The 19,440-nt window shown below is 34.3% G+C and overlaps 1 protein-coding gene and 2 long non-coding RNA genes across 4 annotated transcripts; all 3 read right to left on the minus strand.

Annotated features, from left to right (window-relative positions):
• Window positions 1–7,135: 7,135 nt before the first annotated feature.
• LOC119078354 lies at window positions 7,136–19,072 on the minus strand. The gene is made up of 3 exons (XR_005087998.1): window positions 18,932–19,072; window positions 7,889–7,894; window positions 7,136–7,146 (listed from the first exon to the last, which is right to left on the minus strand). It is a non-coding gene; the product is annotated as an uncharacterized LOC119078354 (long non-coding RNA).
• LOC119076831 (F-box/LRR-repeat protein 20) lies at window positions 12,293–16,674 on the minus strand. The gene is made up of 10 exons (XM_037183835.1): window positions 16,398–16,674; window positions 14,862–14,972; window positions 14,705–14,788; window positions 14,536–14,630; window positions 13,873–14,050; window positions 13,622–13,810; window positions 13,363–13,557; window positions 13,180–13,281; window positions 12,904–13,116; window positions 12,293–12,837 (listed from the first exon to the last, which is right to left on the minus strand). The coding sequence occupies exons 1-10, from the start codon at window positions 16,425–16,427 to the stop codon at window positions 12,730–12,732; spliced, it is 1,305 nt and encodes a 434-aa protein (XP_037039730.1). The 5' UTR covers window positions 16,428–16,674; the 3' UTR covers window positions 12,293–12,729.
• On the minus strand, window positions 15,994–16,387 carry LOC119078336. 2 transcript variants are annotated; one of them, XR_005087992.1, is made up of 2 exons: window positions 16,240–16,387; window positions 15,994–16,161 (listed from the first exon to the last, which is right to left on the minus strand). It is a non-coding gene; the product is annotated as an uncharacterized LOC119078336 (long non-coding RNA). The 2 variants fall into 2 exon arrangements; XR_005087993.1 differs by having other exon boundaries at window positions 16,218–16,387.
• Window positions 19,073–19,440: the final 368 nt, after the last annotated feature.

Here is a 19,440-nt window from a genome sequence, read left to right on the forward strand (position 1 = left end):
AACATGAGTTCATTTACGTCGACCGGAAATTATGTTTATTTTTTGTGCCAACAGGGTTTTAAGTTATGTCCCACCTCCCTTTTCTTATTATATTTTCATGGAATTAATTGTGATTATTTCAAAATTTTGATTTTTAATTAAATTTTTTAACGAAAAAGCTACGCTACTTTTGCCCGAGATTTCTTTTTTATTTTCAACAAATTTAGGGCATTTCTGTGATACGACGTAAATGAACGAAAAAAAGTCCTTTTCGATAGATTGTGGATTTGAGCACTATTTCATAGGACTCTCAATGATTGACCCTGTCAGCAAGTCGATCACTTCTGTTACTTCATACGAACAACATTTTCATGTACAATGTGATCGAAAATTTAAATTTCTTAACAAATGATTAGTTTCTTTAAATTTTGGAGCTCAAAAGACCGACTTGCAGGCTGCACCATCGTTGATATTTGCGGTAGTGACGATAACAATTTCCACAATCTATGATACCACTATCGAGTAGCTTTAGCAGAGGTAGGCGCGTGTAATATTGAAATTCACCTTTTCCAGACGGTTTGCCATTTGCATGTTGAAACGAACAAAGTAATAGATTTCGTAGCAATGGCCTGATATGCCATCTGTGAAAGATTAATTTCTATTTAAATTTCGTGTAATAATCGCATTCAAATCGCAAGTAATCATAGGGTCGATTTAAAAACGTTCAAATATTTTAAAAACAAATTCGGACGGCTATCATCTGGTATCGATAACAAATTCAGGAATTAGCGACAAGCTTTGACTAATTAAGTGGTATATAACACAAAGAATGTTCAAAACAGATGAAGTAAAAGATATTTGAAATATCTTAAAAATACTTCGATCAAATGAAGTAACAGATCCGATAGGAAAACTGCTGATATGCCGTCTGTGAAAGGCTAATGAAATCGGTAATTTTTGCACAGTCATTTAGCATTTAATATTGTAGGATTTTCGGCTTTTTTACACTCAACATCGAAATTAATATAAATGCCGACCCGATACTTAGTTGCTTCACATTCTAGGGGTTTATTTCTATTGCAAACATTTGCCGTGGCCCCTATCGACAAAATCGAATCTTGTTCATTGTAGAAACAACTCATAGAAATTAGGTTTTATTCGGATTCACTTTAAATGGTTCCGTACATATTTGTCTTATATACAAAGTCGACCGACTCACACCATTATATACGATAATGAGACGGACCGCATCCAAACTTATGCATTGGACGACCTTTATGTAAAAAGTATTTAAACCTTTAAAAGTTTATGATCTAATACTAAACAAAAAATACTAGCCCATGACCAGAAGAACTTTCGGTTATTAGGATATTATGTGACTATATTCAGTTGAGTTAGATAGAGTGCAGATATTGGTTGAATCTTTCACCCGTATCACAGTATGTTTCTTAGATATTTGTTACATACGTTTTTTATAGTTAATGCGATGAAGTTAGGCCACCGTAATGTTATATACATATTCGTCAGCAGACATGTTAGCCTAGACCACCTCCGATTCCGACCAAATTTAGTTTAGTTTCACAGACCAATTTTCTTTCACGATACGCTCAAATTGAACGGTTCTTATTTTATTTCATTAATTTTCATTATCGACCAGTGTCATTACAACTTATAAATCATTTGGTTATGATCCATTTTATGTCTAATGTTTCATATTAGAGAATAATCGTCAGATACATAGAAGATAGGAACGATGTTTGGACAGTAAAACAAAACACTCAGAAGACGTGTCAAATATTCTCCAAACAAATTTTCCAATCTAATTTTTCTTTCAATAAATGTTTTAGAATAGTCGACGGCAGAGATCACAATGAAGCAATATTTCGACTCATAATATAGTACGAGATAATTGCGTTATGGCTTCTGTTAGTGCACTATTTTAGTTAGATTTGCCGATCTGATGATAGAAATCCGGTCTCATGAAAAGGTAATTCCTTCACAACGATTATCAAAATGAAAATTCCTTAAAAAATGTATCTCTCCCTCTTACATTCAAATCCAAGAATAGAAATCGTAAAAATAAAGTTGAAGTTTGTCCGCGATATATTTTCGTCATTTAATTTCACACAGTCACCGCACCCCACATTGTAACATTAGAATTAAATTGAAAATAAAATCACTAAGCCTCAGTTTTGTGCATAAAATACCAAACGAAGGCTCAAATGAACATGCAATAAAATGAAACACTTTTAACAGAATAATTAGCTCATCGTAATAGCTCACTCCTGTATAAGAAATAAATAATAGAAAAAAAAGAAAATCATTTAAAGAAAACACTAAATAGAACGTAAGTAATCCTGTATAATAAACTTTAAAAAAAATTAAATAGTTTTAACAAAAGAAAAGCATAAAAAACAAATTTCTTAGATAAAAAAAAACAAACCTCCCAATAATAAAAAAAAAGTTATCTTAGAAATTGCGAGTGATATGAAATGCCAATTGTATATAAGCTTTTTATAAAAATTATATTTTAAAAGTGAAAATTGAATAAATAGAAAATGAAAATATTTTCTTGAGAAAAATAATAATAAATATTGTTGAAGAAAAAGAAAAAAAAATTATATTGTAGTCGTAGTTATACTAAAAAAAAAAAAATATCTATATACACCATTTAAAAAAAGGAAAGGAAAAGAGAAAACACAACCAGAGAAAGCATACAATACATTAGATGTTAAAACGAAAGAGAAAAAAATTCAATAAAATTAAAAAACTAAAAAAAAACTAAAGATCGCATATATTTTGAGAATAAAAATAAAAGGAAAATAATAATAATAAGAAAATGGATGTTTTGTCATTTATTATAAAAAAAAATGGAAAGAAAACTGTCGATGTGTAAAATGCATAAAATATATTTTAAAATGTTAATTCAATGAAAAAATATTTATGAGTTTCATTTATTTGGTCATTGGCTTTAATCAGGTGGAATAGGATTACCTGGTGAGGTTTGTTGAAGCAGTTGCAAAAAAACGAATCTGTCAACACTGAATAAGACTCTTTTTGCATTGCTTATTATGGTGTAGCGTTTTGACGAAAGTATTTTGTTTTTAAGGCCTGCGGGTAGGTTCGATGCAGAATGGTCCCTTGATCACGAAAATAGCAGAATTTTTTTTTTGAAGTCCGAAGCTCCCATGCGCACTTATGAAAACAGACTTTTTGATCCCAAAGCAAGAGTGAGATCAGTTCTGGCGACTGTGTGAAAAAAAATTGTTAAATGTATATGATAATTACTCGAAGAGACCGTGGCTTCAATTTAGCATACTTTAAAATTTTTAAAAATTTGACTCACCAATGAAAAATTACAAAAAGTGCTCCCGACTTTTGAGAATTTTTCTGGATTTAAAGCTTTCTGAAATCTGTACCTGGAGAGCAATATAGTCGTGTTGCAGCTCATTTTAAATAAAATTTCAAGAGCTTTAAAACGAATGTAGACTCGACGTAAAGTTACACCGGGTTGCAGATTCGTTGACTTTCTAGTGTGTAAAAAATGGTACGAGAAAAACCATATTTTTTAATTTTTCACAGAATTTATGCGAATTTAAAACGGTTCCAAATTGTTATCAGTATTGCTGGCGTTAATAATGCAGCTATCCTGGGAAGAAATAACCGACTTTTAAGGCAACTTTAACTGTCGTATCTTTATGATAATCGAAAAATCATCAAACGACGTTTTTTTTTTTAATTTCTCCTTACACCGTTCAATTTTTTTTAGATAGCTGCTCTACGAGTAATTATCATATACACTTAACAACTTTTTTTCCACACAGTCGCCAGAACTGTAGCTTTGGGACCAAAAAGTATAAAAAAATACTTTCGTCAAAACGCTACACCCTGTTGCTTATGAAGCAAAGTAATAAGTAATAACAATTCACCTGTTATCGATAACGACGACAAAAATAATGAAAAGCTCTGGGTAATATGGTCCTTTATATAATAAAATGGGTGGTAAAAAATTGAAATACAAGATTTTCAATCAACCGATTTATACTACTTTGATCCATAGAAGTAATAGACCCGATAATAATACTGGTCATATGTCTGCCCTCTGTAACAGGTTCACTCAATGTAATCAAGTATACAACCAGTCGGTAAAATGAAATTCTTATACATTTTCCCACGCGAGCAAAGCACCTAGCAGGGTAAATTGTCCTGAAATTTCGACGACATGAGTATCGGCGACTTCCTGAAGAAATGGCGAGTAGTCGCCGTTTCTTCAAGAAGTCGCTGTTTCTTCAGGAAGTCACCGTTTCTTCAGTAACTCGCCGTTTCTTCTCGTCGTTTCTTCAGAAAGTCACAGTTTCTTCAGGATGTCGCCGTTTTATGTAAAAAGCGGTGACTTTCTGTGAAAACGATGACTTCCTGAAGAAACAACGAGAAGAAACGGTGAATTCATAAGAAATAACAAGTTCCTGAAGAAACGGCGACGGAAGGTTCTAATCGTTTTTTCAGGAACTCACCATTTCTTCTCATCGTTTCTTCAGGAATCAACGTTTCTTCATAAGGCCAAAAACCAAATTCTATCGTCTCTATACAGGAAGTGAAAATTCTATCGTCTCTATACATGAAGTGCAAATTCTATCGTCTCTATACAGAAAGTCGATAATAAGCGATTTGGCGGTATCTTTTTGGCAATAACTTTTTGGTTGTTGAATAGTCTTGCTGTAATAATCTTTCTGTATTAAATACCAACCATAAGGAAGTAATCCCTTTACGAATTTTCATTGTACATAAACAGCGTTTTAACACGCCGAGCGATCCGGCCCATTGCCCCGGAGCGAAGCGGAGGGCCGCAATGCGAGCCGGGCGCCGGAACGGTGTCGGTAACTTGAGTTTTTTGATTTCTCCATATAAAAATGTATGTAAAATTCAGAAAAAGGTAGTAAAGCACAAAACAGAAAATGTGTGAAAATGCGTTGCTTCTGAAAGTCGTTGTTTCTTCTCGTCGTTTCTTCAGGAAGTCGACGGTTTCGAAGAAACGGTGACTTTCTGAAAAAATGGTGACATGTAATGACGACTCTTCAGATTTTCTGATGAAACGATGAGAAGAAACGGTGACTTCCTAAAGAAACTGTGGCATCCTATAGAAATGGTGACTTCCTGAAGAAACGACGAGAAGAACCGGCTATAGTGGCCGGTTCTTCTCGTCGTTTCTTCAGGAAGTCACCATTTCTTCTCGTTGTTTTTTCAGTAAGTCACCGTTTCTTCAGGAAGTCACCGATACTCATGTCGTCGAAATTTCAGGACAATGCAGGGTAATAGGGGTTTTACCACGTCAAATAGAGTAGTTTTTTGATACCAATAATACCATTAGCAGCCTTAATAGTAATTTTGCAATGACATTATGAAAAAAGGTGTGGAAATATTCGCATACTTCGACTATTTTATTTTTTCTATTACCCTGCTAGGTGCTTTGACGCGAGCTGAAAACTTTGACAGATGGTCCATACATTTTCTGTCAAAATTTTATTTCACCGGCTGGTTGTATACTTGGCTTTAAAGTGATAGTTTTAGCAAGAATTTTAGCAACTACTTTAGCACTTTTAAAAGCCAAGTAAACAGCATATCTGTCAAAATTTTTAGTTCGTGTGGAAAAATGTAGGAGAATTTCATTTCACCGACTGGTTGTGTACTTCACCTTGATTTTAGACTGAAATACTCTCAAAATCTCGACTATTATTAAAAATTTTCAAAGACTCGGTTGTATGGCTTGTGGTCATTGGCTTGGTTGGTTTATATTTTATATTTTCATTCTAAAATTCGTTCCAAGTAGAAGTAACCCGATTAGGTCCCACCTGTTTCAGATCCCTTGACTGTCTGAACTACTTAATAGTTATTGCAATGGTAATGATTTATTAATTAATTTCAATATAATTTTGATGGCCACCAACACATAATTGGAAAAAGAACTACTAGAATGGTCTTAATCTTTCATTCTGTTTAGTTTCACTGAAACTGAAATTGTAAATTTATTAGTATTTTTAGGTTCATAACTTCATTTTCCGGTACAGGTCTGGTGGTATGTTCACATTAGAGTACTGTTGGTTAAAAAATTTCCTATGCATTCAACTAATTCCAACCTTATGGAAGGACCAGGTTCATTGACTGATAAAATTCTAAAAAAAAACTTGGAAAAATTATCTTATTTTAACTTTAAAACTCTATTTTAGGATCAGAGCCGCTTTTTGCCTTTCGGGCGCCACGGGCACTTTGAAAAATTCGCCAAAGTTTTACTCATTTTTCTTCAATTATCACTTATTTTATAGCCAATCATATGGAGCAATCTTCTCTGTGATCCGCAAAATAGTTATAAGTTAGATGATTTGTATTCTTTTTGGAAAAGGTAGTAACATTGTTCAATATATATTGGCTCGCATGGCCAACTCTTTGGATCGATGTAGTCGTCTCCAAAATAAGTCGAAAGTTCTTAAATGTTAAAATTAGCATTCATTATGTATTACTGTGAAGATTGCGAGCGGAGCGAGCAAAATATCTTTAAAGTCGACATTGAGAAGTGATTGCAAACGTAATTTTGCGGTTCGTAGATTTTGATCAAGTCCCGATGGTAGTCGCAGACCAGGAAGACCGAGAGCGAGATGGAAAGATGCAATTGAGTCTGAAAGACCTGAAAGTAGATTCTGATCAAGAAGTTTTCTCCATATAATTCATAATTTGTCGAAACCGGAGCAGTGAGTTTTTGTGGTCTTTAACCAATATTTTTCTTAGTGACTAACCTAAGAAAAAAAAATACAAATTCCAATTCTCACTCAAAATTCGATATACAATTCGACGTCTTAATTTTATGACGAATAATATCGAAATTCGAACTCGACGTTACGCAAAAAGCACTAGAACACTTCACGTACGAATGTATCGATTTTGGCTGACTAAGTTACCAGTACTGAAAATATTTAAAATCTTTATTCTAAGAAGCATGTTCGAAAGTTTGCGCTAAAGTTAATCTTTTGGGCTTAACTGTACAGAAAGTGATTGGCCCAATAGTCACTTTATAATACTAAAGACACAATGTGCAAATAACCGCCAATTATTACTATATTAAAGTTCGATGTGTCGCAGGTATTTTTTTTATTATTTTAACTCAAAAGGCCATATCTTTTCTTCTGGGGAAAATGTGGTCAAATGTTCCTTATCTGTTTTCGAGTTTTCTGTCTTGAAATCATGTACAAAGGAGAGACCTCTGGCATCGACATAATTCACCAAAAGTGCGCCCCTCACATCAAATATTTCAGCTGATGATTGTATTAACACAACCTTATCACTATATGAAAACTATGCGTTGAGATCAGCGTACCAGCCCGAGTGAAACAATTTTTTTTTCTCGCATCAGGCGTTAAACTTATTTGGGTGCCACGAATTTATTATCCTAAAATACATACCCGATCGAGTACCCGATACAATTATATTAAAACAACTTTCAGAGAAATATTTCAGTTGAAGGCATAGCTTAGGAGATAATACCACAGGAAGTGAGCCACCAACCTTCAAAAATAAACCACAGTTTATTCCCTCCCCCCAAATGGAGTAAATAGTGGTATCTGCATGGTACACTTTTTATTAGGTATTATGATGGGTTATTTCCAGTTATTTTTTACGAAAAGGCTATTCGCACAACGTCTTTATTTGACTAATCGCACTTTGTGCGAATAGTGAAATAAACACTAATGGCACGCGAATAGTCTTTTTTTGACTATTCGCACTTTTTCACTAGACGGAAAAGCTTTTAATTGAGTTAAAACATGAAAACGTAACTGTTAATGTTTCGTATTACACTTTGACATATTATTAAAGGTAGCATCGTTCTATACTACAAACATTTTGTAAACGGAAGCATCACTCCCTCCTACGAGCACTGTGAAGAAGACAGTAATGCCAAGGCTGTATACTTTGGAGAGGTCACGCAGATCGCCATTTTATTAGATACGCGGGAACACACCTTTTCCATACAATTAAATTCACCAAAATTGAATTTGTATGGCGTGGTGAATTTTTTGTATGAAACGTGGTGTGTAACCCTCGTATCAGTATCTGCGTGACCTCCCCAAAGTATACAACCTTGAGTAATGCTTCCTTTTACACATCGCTTGTCAAATAGAGTGATGCTTCCTTTCACAAAGTGTTTTTACAGTAGAGTGTAGCTTCATTTTACAAAATGTTTGCAGAGAAGAATGCTGCTTCCTTTTACAAAGTGTTTTTACAGTAGAGTGTAGCTTCATTTTACAAAATGTTTGCAGAGAAGAATGCTGCTTCCTTTTACAAAGTGTTTGAAGAGTAGAGTTATGTTCCATTTTACAAGTCTTTGCGGATAATAGTGCTGCTTCCTTTGACCAAGTGTTTGTAAAGACGATTGATGCTTCCTTTTACAAAGTGTTTGTGGAGTATAGTGATGCTACATTTTACAAATCGTTTGCAGAGTAGAGTTATGTTCCGTTTTACAAGTCTTTGCAGAGAGTAGTGCTGCTTCCTTTTATAAAATGTTTTTAAATGCGAGAGATACTTCCTTTTACAAAGTGTTTATAAAGTAGAGTGATGCTTCCTTTTACAAAGTGGCTATAGAGGACAGTGATTGCATCCTTTTACAAAGTGTTTGTAAAGGAGACTGATGCTTCCTTTTACAAAGTATTTGCACAGACGAGTGCTGCTTCCGTTTACAAAGTGTTTGTAGAGTGGAACTATGCTACCTTTTACAAAGTATTTGAAGAATTTACACTTTGTCGGCTTATCGTTAAGAGATGAATAAATAGCACATTTCTTCATATGAATTTATTTATTTATTTATGTTTAAAATGTATAATTAATATCAAATAAATAAATATTTTTTTATTATTATTAAACCTAAGTGTAAGCTCTTCACTCAATCAATTAAAAGATAAAATGATACAAACAATAATTATCTTATAAATCAAATAATGAAAATTACAAATTTAATTTTAATCTCCCTTTTTTCCGGGTAGTAAACAAAATTAATTGCGAAATTGTTTTTTACTCATTACGCTTGGCCCTTGCTGGAAATTTTGTGTTTAGATACGACGCTTTCTTATTGATGAATTCACGTTAGTCAGGTTCGTCTATTTTTCAAATATTAAATTGATGCAGAATCTCATCTTGTACTGGCAAATGGAATTATGAATATAATGCTTGACATAAATACATAGACTCTGAATATGAATGTACTAGGGATTAGAAAACCAAAGTTGTATGATTTAAACGCATTCAGGAATGATCCCGTCTAGCGCCTAGCTGTGACTAGCTGATTTTTTCAGTTTGTAATTATTTGCTAATTTTTTACAGAGCTGTTTCATGCGTAGATAACGGATGTATGCATAACATGGGTCTAGAAGTGATTTTCGTCGTGTTCTGAAAATCCAGCTCAGAAATGCGTCGACTCGATCCGATTCGCACATCACTATGCGTATCGCTAGAGTTGCGAAAGCAATGAAGTGCCTTTTAAAAATATCAAGAAAATAATTTTTCCAACCGAATCCATTCGTGGTCTGAGCTAACCTCAGCCGTTACGTATTATCGTCTGAAGCATTTATGGATCAACAAAAATGCTTTTCGCGAACATGTTAGTTTAATTATAAAAATTATTTAAGGCAATCTCTCTGTCTGCCTAATGGAAAATAATGATTTTTATTGCAATAATTTGAACAAAAGAGAGAAAAAGAAAACGAAAAAAGAAAATTGTCAATTTTAACGATTATATTCAGTCTTATCATATTAAATAGAATTTTTTTTTGTTTATTGTTTTAAATCGCTTTTGCTCAATTGCAAATTCATAGTTTTACGTTTCTAATGTGTTATGTGTGGTTTTTTTTTAAGACATAGGGAAAGATTCAATCGATTAATGAAAGGAAAGAAAAACCAAAAAATTTGGTTTCGTATTTTGCTTTTATGAAATATTATCTTAACCTCTCTACAGGATAAGTGTATTATAGGTGAATAGACAGACAATATTAAAAGTTATAATATTATTGGTAGGATACACGATATATAATAATCATCACGTTAAACATAAAAAGAGAAAATTTTCTTCATTCTCGAAAGTCGATTAGCTTATTCAAATTATACAAAGATTTTGATCGTTTCGAATGTTCTATTTTTGTGTGTGTTTTAACTTTTATTACAGCTGGATCCTACCTTCTATATAATAGTTATAATGAAGATTGAATAATATTTTCTTTAAATATTTTATTTATTTGTTTATTTATTCAAAAAAAAGCTGCTTATCACATCCTAAGGTTTTTTTTTCATGGATAATTTTACTATTTTCTTTCTTTCTTTTAACTTATCTATGAATAGAAATGTTTTTAATGCGATTAGTGTTTACGTGTATAATTTTATTTAATTCATTTTGTGTGTAAAAATTGTTGTGTTTTACTTTCCCATTTTATGTTAATTAGTTTTAATTGCAATGATATCAGTGAGCATTTTTGGTATAGTTTACAACAGAATGTCGTCATTTTCGGTATCGTTTTTGTTCTTCAAATCATAAAAAAAACCGATGAATTTTCCTTCCCATTGGAAATTTGTAAGTCAATTTGTCCCACTCAAAGCTATAAACGGAAAGCGTATAATCATTGAATCTGCTACTTCTCCTTTTCTTCTCAAAGTGTTTGATACAAAATCTTTTACTTCAACGTCAGTGTCTCATAAGGCAGCGGATTAAAACCCATATTCGATATGATTACAGTGCCCGTTACTTAAGAGCAATCTTCACTTGGCAAATCTGTAGCCTACATTTGGGCACAAAAATGTTACATTTTTGACGATAATTTTGTCTTCGCGTCCTTTTTGGAAAAAGTAAAAGCATCGTTTGTTGTTGACATGCGTTAGGTTTTAAAAAAAAATTGAAAAATTGATGATGTAACCTAAGTAAGAGAAAACTCAATAGTTCACGAAAATTAACACAAATTTTGAGTTTCCTCGGACTTATGTTACATCACCACAAACATTTCTATTTTTTATTCAAAGCTAACACATTTCAACACCAAACAATTTTTTGCTTTTTCCAAAAAGGATGCGAGGGCAAAATTATCGTCAAAAATGTAACATTTTTGTGCCCAAATGTAGGCTACAAATTTGCCAAATGAAGATTGCTCTTAAAATATTTGTTTTAGACTTTTATTTGTGAGTGCTCCTTTCCTTTATTTCATAAATTCATTGAATACAAAAGTGAAGTCTTCGTAGAATATGTACACAACAGGGGCTATTTTTGGAAAATAATTTTGCTGAAACTTTGCAAAATCTGCTAAAATTTACGGATTTTTTAATTCTGGATATTTTATTTAACTTTAGCAAATCAATTTATCACAAAAAGGCCCTGTCTGAGTGCTGGGTTTGGCCTGGTAAATATCTCAGACACAACACATTGCAAATTGAACATACAGTCAGATGCAGCGAAATTTCAGCATACATTTTCTTCAGCTGTTTTTCAGTTGAAGCTGCTACACGCACGCGTGTGGTAGTGGTAAAACGGTATAGAAACGTATCAACAGTTTTGGCTGTTTGTGTAGATTAACTGAAAAACAGCTGCAGCCAATTCATGTTGGAATTAAACTGCACTACACACAAAAAGTAATAGTATTTTACATGACTAGGAATAGAAAGATGAAAATAAGAAGCTTTCGTGTGAACTGAGGCGTAGCCGAGGTCAATAAACACACAAAACGAGACTTTTCATTTTTATCCCGAGTTATGTAATGGATTTTTTTTGTTGAGGGTATCGAAAGTAGTGCTCGACGCATGCAGCATGTCAAAGAAAAATAAATTATTGAATGTTGTGCCTCAGCAGATGAGTCAAATTTTCTAGTTTTCAACCTGTCTGGTCCAACAATCCCTTCAGTAAAAAATTTGTATTTAATTTGGAAATTCAAATATTCTTTATTAAAAGCGAAAAAAAAGGATGCAAAGTGCAACCAGTAAAAAAACGATCTTTTCAAAAAACAAATATTTAAATTTGGTCATTTCGAACGCCTATTTTAATAGCAATTAAGGATTTTCCACATTTTGTGACGTAGCGGGTGACATCAATCACAAGCTCGTCATTATACTCAAAAACATAATGTTTTCGTAACCGGCTGTGTAACAATAGGGTATCGGAATAAAACCCTTACCGTATGGGAACTGATATGTACACGTGCCCTTTCAGTTTTTACAACACGATCGTGTTATTTTCTCCGCTCTTATACATTTTGCCTTACTCCAAACAATTTTATCACTCAATTTTGACACAATTTCTTCTTTGCATCATTCATTGTTCAATTACGTTTCCCACACAAAATTTAGAAGAAATTCATCCCGACATCGAAAAACATTTTTTTTTTGCATTAATTCGAAACTCACCAAAAATACTCGCAATATTTCACGATATTTTATGAACACTTGACGTGGTTTTTGTAAAAAACAAACAAATTTTTTCAAATTTTTCTGCAGATTTTGCTTCTTGTTTTTTTTTTGCACAAATTCTAAGAATGCTTTGTATGAATAATAATTTGATAGCACTGTGCTCAGACATGTCTCAAGTATTTCAATTCTCTTTTTCCTTTACTTGGTACGGACGATGACAATGAAATGATAAAAACGTAAACGAATATTCAATGTTTTGGTCAATGACAATCATTCCTCATGATCTCGACTTCTGCATAGAACTTTTCTAGCCAAGCCGACCGCCTGATCTCATAGTATTTCACAGCATCGACAGTATCGCGGTCGTTGACCTCCAGTTATTGGCGGTGGAGTAACGGGCGCAAAGTACGCATGTACCTTTATGTTTGGTAGATGATTCTGTCGTTAAAAGCGAAATGAAAAATTTATTTATCACAGCTGTTGGCAATGTGTTGATAACTTTACCCTCAAACGTCGTATGGCCGCTCTGGTGATCATTTGGCAATCATATAGTTCGATGCGTTGCAAATTGTGACAAGACACTAGATGCTCCAATGTTAAATCCGTTATCAATGGACAATTATCAAGTTCTAAGACAGAGAGGCTTTCGGCGGCACAGCTACCGGCTGCTAGCTGACGAATTCCTTCATCGGTGATCAATTCGCAATGTGATAATGTCTGGCGTAAATTGGATTTTAGTTTTTTTTTTAGAATTTTTTTCTCTAGCTTCTCAACCCTTACCAGTTTTTCTAGACTCGGACAACCCATAGCTAAGTGTGCAAGTGTCGAATCAGTTATTTGATTGCATTCCTCCAGATCCATTCGTTCCAAAAATTTGCAATTCTAAAAGAAGATATCACCAACGCGCATAACATCCAATCATACCACAGATTCGTCAATTCTCAAAAGACAAAAACCACTTACCCGTCCTAAGGCTTGAAACCCTAAATCCGTAAACTGATTGCATCCAGCCACTTCAAGTGTATTCAGACACGAGCGATTATGTTGTGCCAATGAGAGTAAAGTATTGTCAGTCAAATCAGGACACTTCGACACGCACAATTGCTTCAGGTTGTAACATTTTTCGGCAATTTTGATGATTGATTGATCGGTTATGGTCTGCAAATGAGGAAGTCAGAAAAATTCAGTTGACGGAAACGGTCACTCTATAGCAAAACATTACATCACAACTATGCAGATTCAGTACTTCGATTCCCGAACAGTAAGTGGCTAAACATTTGACAGCTCGGTCATTTATTTGCTTACATCCTTTACCGCTAAATCGTTTAATTTTATTGCACCCTCGAGACAACGCCTCGACCCCATTTTCGGTTATTTGATGACACCATGATATATTGATTTCCGTTAAGTTCTGTGGAAAAATTTTTGTTTATTAAATGCTTGTTCCGGTTTCGGTTGAACTTCGGCACCTACCGGACAACCGTCTGATAATGACTTCAAACTCAAATCGGTTATGTTCACACAGCTGTCTAAATTTATGGATATGAGTTTGTGACAATGTTTACTAACGGCCGATGTGGAGTGATCCGTAATCTTTTTACAATCGCTCAGATCCAGTCGTTCGATATTATGGCAATGTAACGCTAGCGTTCTGTAAATAAGATGACAAAATTTAAGGCTATGGGTTAGGCACAGGCCCGGACTGGCCATATGGGCTGACGCTTCAGTGACTGCCTGAGAGGCCGACAGATAGCCAGTCCGATACTGATTAAACAGCAAGTGATGGTTACATAAAATGCCTGAATTTAGCTGTATATTGAACTACACTTCCGACAACGAAGGTCAACTACCTACCAGTACTCGATTAATTTTATTTGAATATTATAGTAACATAGCGAACTTTATGCAACAACAGAAACAATAACAACAAGAAAACCTACTTCAAATTGACTGTTATGATGAGAGAGAAGGAAATGTAATTAGACCAGTTATTTTAACTTGCCCTGATATGTCAAAAATTTATATGAAAATATGCAATGACAAGTACTCCAAGGCAAGTTATAATTAACTGGTCTTCAAAACTCTCGTTCCGATCATAACTGTCTATTGACAATGCACCACATATATCAATCTTACCGTATTGATTGATCCACGACTGATTGACATCCCCTTAATGACAAATATTTCAAAAATCCACCACATCTTTGTGAGATATTCTCTATAACTGGTCCCTGGACGTCGTCAGGAAAAAAATAAAAATAAAATATCAAACTCATAGCCCCTATTACCACAATCTTACACATACCTCAACGTCTCGTTGGAAATCAAATAAATCTATTTTTTGCCAATTTGAACCATCCAATGCCAAAATATTCCAGTATTTGCTTACCTGAAACGTACACATGCGACATGCGAAATGATTTGATTGCTCATGGGACACACAGTGTCTGTAAGTAAATTACCTGAGCACAACGACACAAAGACACTACGTCCAAGTACGAGAATATTCGCAGTAAAATCTCTCGTGGTAGTTTGGTTGTTATCTCAGCATCATCTGGCTCGAAGAAAGATTGCTGGAACCGAAAAATGGAATCAAATTATTCTCCGTTGTGTCTTAAGTACAATCAATACAGTTATTTAACGTTTTAGAGAAGGCAAACATATCATTAGGACAGTTAACGAATCTATTACTTCAATTGGTCTAATGCATAAAATCTTTGTCATCATTTGGCTTAGCCCTTAGCATAATATTCTGCTATGTTGGCTACAGCTCAATAACATATTATATTATATACAACCGTGTGTTATGCTTCACAGAGGCCTGGACTGGCTCAATGGGGATTCGGGTCATCTCCGAAGGCTGTTTCATTTTTTTATTTTAAATGAACGAAGGGCCTGTTTGGTCAATCAACGCCTGAAAGGCATTTACGTAGCTAGTCCGACCCTAATTGATAAGAAACACAACAAACACAAACATCCCTTGCTTACTGTTGCAGTGAAAAATGTAAATATTCGTCAATTTATAGACTGCAATCAATGGTGGGACATGATGAATAATATATCTTTTACGATGGACTGAAATCATTCACTTCATTTGCTTTAACATGTATCTCTACTATAATAGACGTTACAGCCAACGCATTCATTGTCGTCGCTTACGATAACAGATGATATGCCGTCGATTAATTTGCATAATTCGACATGAAAAATACAAATCTTATCAAGCAATTCAACGACATCAGTTGAACTTTGTAATAGTGTATTTAAGATAAAACCAATCACTAGTAATAAAATCAAATATTTTGCGATGTCATCATTGTAATAATGTGTGTTTGTAGCAAATAGAAGACAAGAGGAAAAAAAAGTGATTTTTTTTTCACTAATTTCATCCACTTAAAAATAATGTTTTCGAATTGAATGAAATACCCACGATTCACATTAAATAACCCAATGCGATGGCATGCCGAATGTACGTACGAAAAAAAGGTCAAAAACATGAATCTCGTTGCCGATGTATATTATTGTCTTTAAGCAACTTATACAATTACTCCCAAGGTCTTTGGCTTCGTCGAGTTAAAGCATATAATAAAAAGATTGACAACTCCAAATATTTTATTTCCTTGGTCGTTGAATCAATCTTTTCCAATTGAAATTATGGACATAAAAATTTATCAAATAAAAAAAAACGCCAATTGCGTCGCATTTTTATTTAAATGTTTTTCTGTCTGCATGTTCTTTGTTTTGGTATAGATGTTATTTTTGCTGGAAAAAATGCACAGCGACGATAAACGAATTAATCTTCTTTGCACCTACTAAACTCAATTATAAGACCACTCCTACCCAGACTAACTAGACGGATTGTTTTTTCATGTCTTGCACTTTTTTTACTTCAATTTATTTAATTTTTTTTTTCCATCACGAAGCCACCATATATATACATTGATCCTCTGTAATTCCATTGTTATGTAAAGTAAAATTTCCACACTGAATTTACTCACATCCAATCTATTCCGGCTGGAGTTCGTCATTTTAGTCTAAAAAGAAGATATTGTTTATCGCACAGACAACAACCTATGGCTTTTTGAACTTCACGAATTATCACGAAAAAAACAACTAAAAATAATTGCACTATGAATGCACTTGTTTGATGAGTCAAAAAATTTTTATACACACAACAGCACAGAGACAACAAAATAATAAATAAAAAAAATATGTTATTTTCGTCTGACAGAAACAGTCTGCGCTGTGTAGCCCCACAGCTGTCAACTTTTGTATGTATTTTAACAATAACAAAATAATATCCCGGGTTATTTTCTCACTGCTGGATATTTTTTGGAACAACTTAAGCGGCAGATTTGAATGACTTAATAACAGATCCAATGCTTACCATCTGTTTAATAGTAGATTATTCACCTCTGTCCACATGTTTATTTAGACACTTGGGGAGTTGTTGCATGAGCCGAAGGCGAATGTTATAACCCCAAGTGTCTAAAAAAACATTTGGACAGAGGTGAATACGCTATTTTATCTACCGACGGCGAAATAATAGCACTTTTTCACTGCTATTATTTCACCTAGGTAGATAAAATAAAATTTATCGTATGAGCGAAAACGAGACAACAAAGTGGGGGAATGACAACTTCCCATGAAAATTCAAAGTAATGTATGATTTAGACCTCTAGGGATATAACGATGACGTCACAACATGGCGCGAATGCGATAATAGTAGATTATTCACCTCTGTCCACATGTTTATTTAGACACTTGGGGAGTCATTGCATGAGCCGAAGGCGAATGGTATAACCCCAAGTGTCTAAATAAACATTTGGACAGAGGTGAATACGCTATTTTATCTACCGACGGCAAAATAATAGCACTTTTTCACTGCTATTATTTCACCTAGGTAGATAAAATACCTAAACTAATGTTAGAACAAACGATGGACATTTTAATTACACTTCAGTTCTATGTTGTTGTCTCGTTTTCGCTTATGTGATAAAATAGAGTACACACTTGTCACTATCAGTCTCGGCAAGCCTCGACTTCTTCTTGACAAGTGTGTAATATATATTCCTATAACAAGTGACTACACAATACGATTTTCACAACTCAGGCGAGGAAATAGTCATTTTCTCCCCTCCGCTGAAACTTCGGAAGCCTTTGTTGTGAAAAACGTTGTGTTTAACTCAGGAAAAAAGTTGGAAATTGTATTTTCTCTGGTGAATTGTAGCCCTCACTATGCTCTAGCAACAAACAACACCCTAGAATTGTCTTTAATAAAGTTTATCAACATGTGAAAGATTATATTACACCAGCGCAGCATGGCTTCGTGACTGGTAAATCGACTCTTACGAATTTACTAGAGTTTGCTACACGAGTCACTGACTCGATTTTGGACGGTGGCCAGTTGGACGTCATATTTACAGATTTCTCGAAAGCCTTTGATCAGGTTTCTCACGGGTTGTTGCTTCTAAAGCTACAGAACTTTGGAATTAAGTCAATTACGTTGCAATGGTTTCGATCATATCTTTTCGGAAGAACCCAATGTGTCGTGATTGGAGGGGGTAAATCGGATAGTATTATGCCGACATCCGGGGTTCCGCAAGGATCGATACTAGGGCCTCTCTTGTTTTTACTCTTTATTAATGATTTGCCAGACATCTTCACTTCATCTAGCTAGTTATTCGCCGACGACAACAAAATCTTTCGAAAAATCGAGTGTTTGGCAGACGGAACTAGCTTGCAATCGGACATCTCATCTTTTTCGGAATGGTGTGATAGCAATAATCTAAATCTCAACCCAGAAAAGTGCTCGGCGCTGTCGGTAACCTGCAAACCGCAACCGATCAACTATCAATACTCCATAAAGGATAAGCCGATAGAAAAGAAGACAATGAAAAAGGATCTCGGTGTCACGTTTGATAGTAAAGAAAGCTTCGCTGCTCACGTCAATGAAATCACGAAAAAGTCGTATCAATTGATTGGATTTATCTTTAGAACTACTCAGAGCTTCAAACGTCCGGCTAGCCTGATCAAGCTTTATAACACGTATGTTCGGAGCAGACTGGAGTACTGTAGTACAATCTGGAACCCCTATTATGTGAAATATAAAGAACAAATCGAGAAGGTGCAACGTAAATTTACGAGGATGCTGTATTATCGTTTCAACTGGATTAAACCCGACTATCAAACTAGACTGGAACACTTGAAAATGAAGTCATTAGAAACCCGTCGCCTTGAGCTAGATGAAATGGTCTTGTACAAACTGGTTCATGGAAGAATTGCCACTAGTCTATCGCCGCGCATCAAACCTCAAGTACCTCAACGGTTTACTCGGCAAAGTGGTCTTCACCTATTCCGCCTTCCTACGCCATCGTCGAACATACAGCTTAATTCTCCAGTATACCGCATGCAGCACCACCATAATATCTATTTCCGGCTCAACGACATTTTCAATTCGTCTTATAACGAATATAAGTCAATGGTTAAGGGACTGTACCCGTTTTAGAATTTCCCCGTCATGTCCATATACTTTTTTCAATTTCTAAATTTTTAATTTTCTTCTTAATCTTTTAAATTTTACTGTATCAACTTTCTAGTTATAATTTAAGTTTAAGTTCAATGTATAATTGGGCTTCGGCCTGTTCGTTGGAACTATAAATAAATAAATAAATAAATAGAAATGCAATTTCCAACTTTTTACCTGAGTTTAAGACAACGTTTTGAACAAATAATTATTGCGTAAAAGATGTGAGAAGTCTACAGCACATTGTACGCACAAATTATATTTAAACAAGAGTTAGGAGCAACATTTACGTACGGAAGCGAACTAAATATTTAAGCAATGTAGCAAATATTAAAAAAATAAATGTGTAACATCCACTGACCGTTCAAAATTAGGTTGCCAACTGCCCACACAAAATTTTAAAGGTCTGAAATATTCTCAATATGGTATATAAGGTATAAAAAATCCTTCCAACAAATTCTAGTGAAATCGAGTGAAGAATACAATTGGGCATGTGCGGACGTGCTAACTTACCC

This window comes from Bradysia coprophila, chromosome III (genome assembly GCF_014529535.1).
Source record: "Bradysia coprophila strain Holo2 chromosome III, BU_Bcop_v1, whole genome shotgun sequence".
Taxonomy (NCBI): Eukaryota; Metazoa; Arthropoda; class Insecta; order Diptera; family Sciaridae; genus Bradysia; species Bradysia coprophila.

Coding starts and splice junctions, on each gene's coding strand:
- LOC119076831 (XM_037183835.1), bottom strand. CDS start 16,427: ATGACGAACTCCAGCCGGAATAGATTGGAT. Junction 14,051..14,535: donor GTCGTGGATCAATCAATACG/GTAAGATTGATA, acceptor TCTTATTTACAG/AACGCTAGCGTTACATTGCC. Junction 12,838..12,903: donor CGGCCATACGACGTTTGAGG/GTAAAGTTATCA, acceptor TTTTAACGACAG/AATCATCTACCAAACATAAA.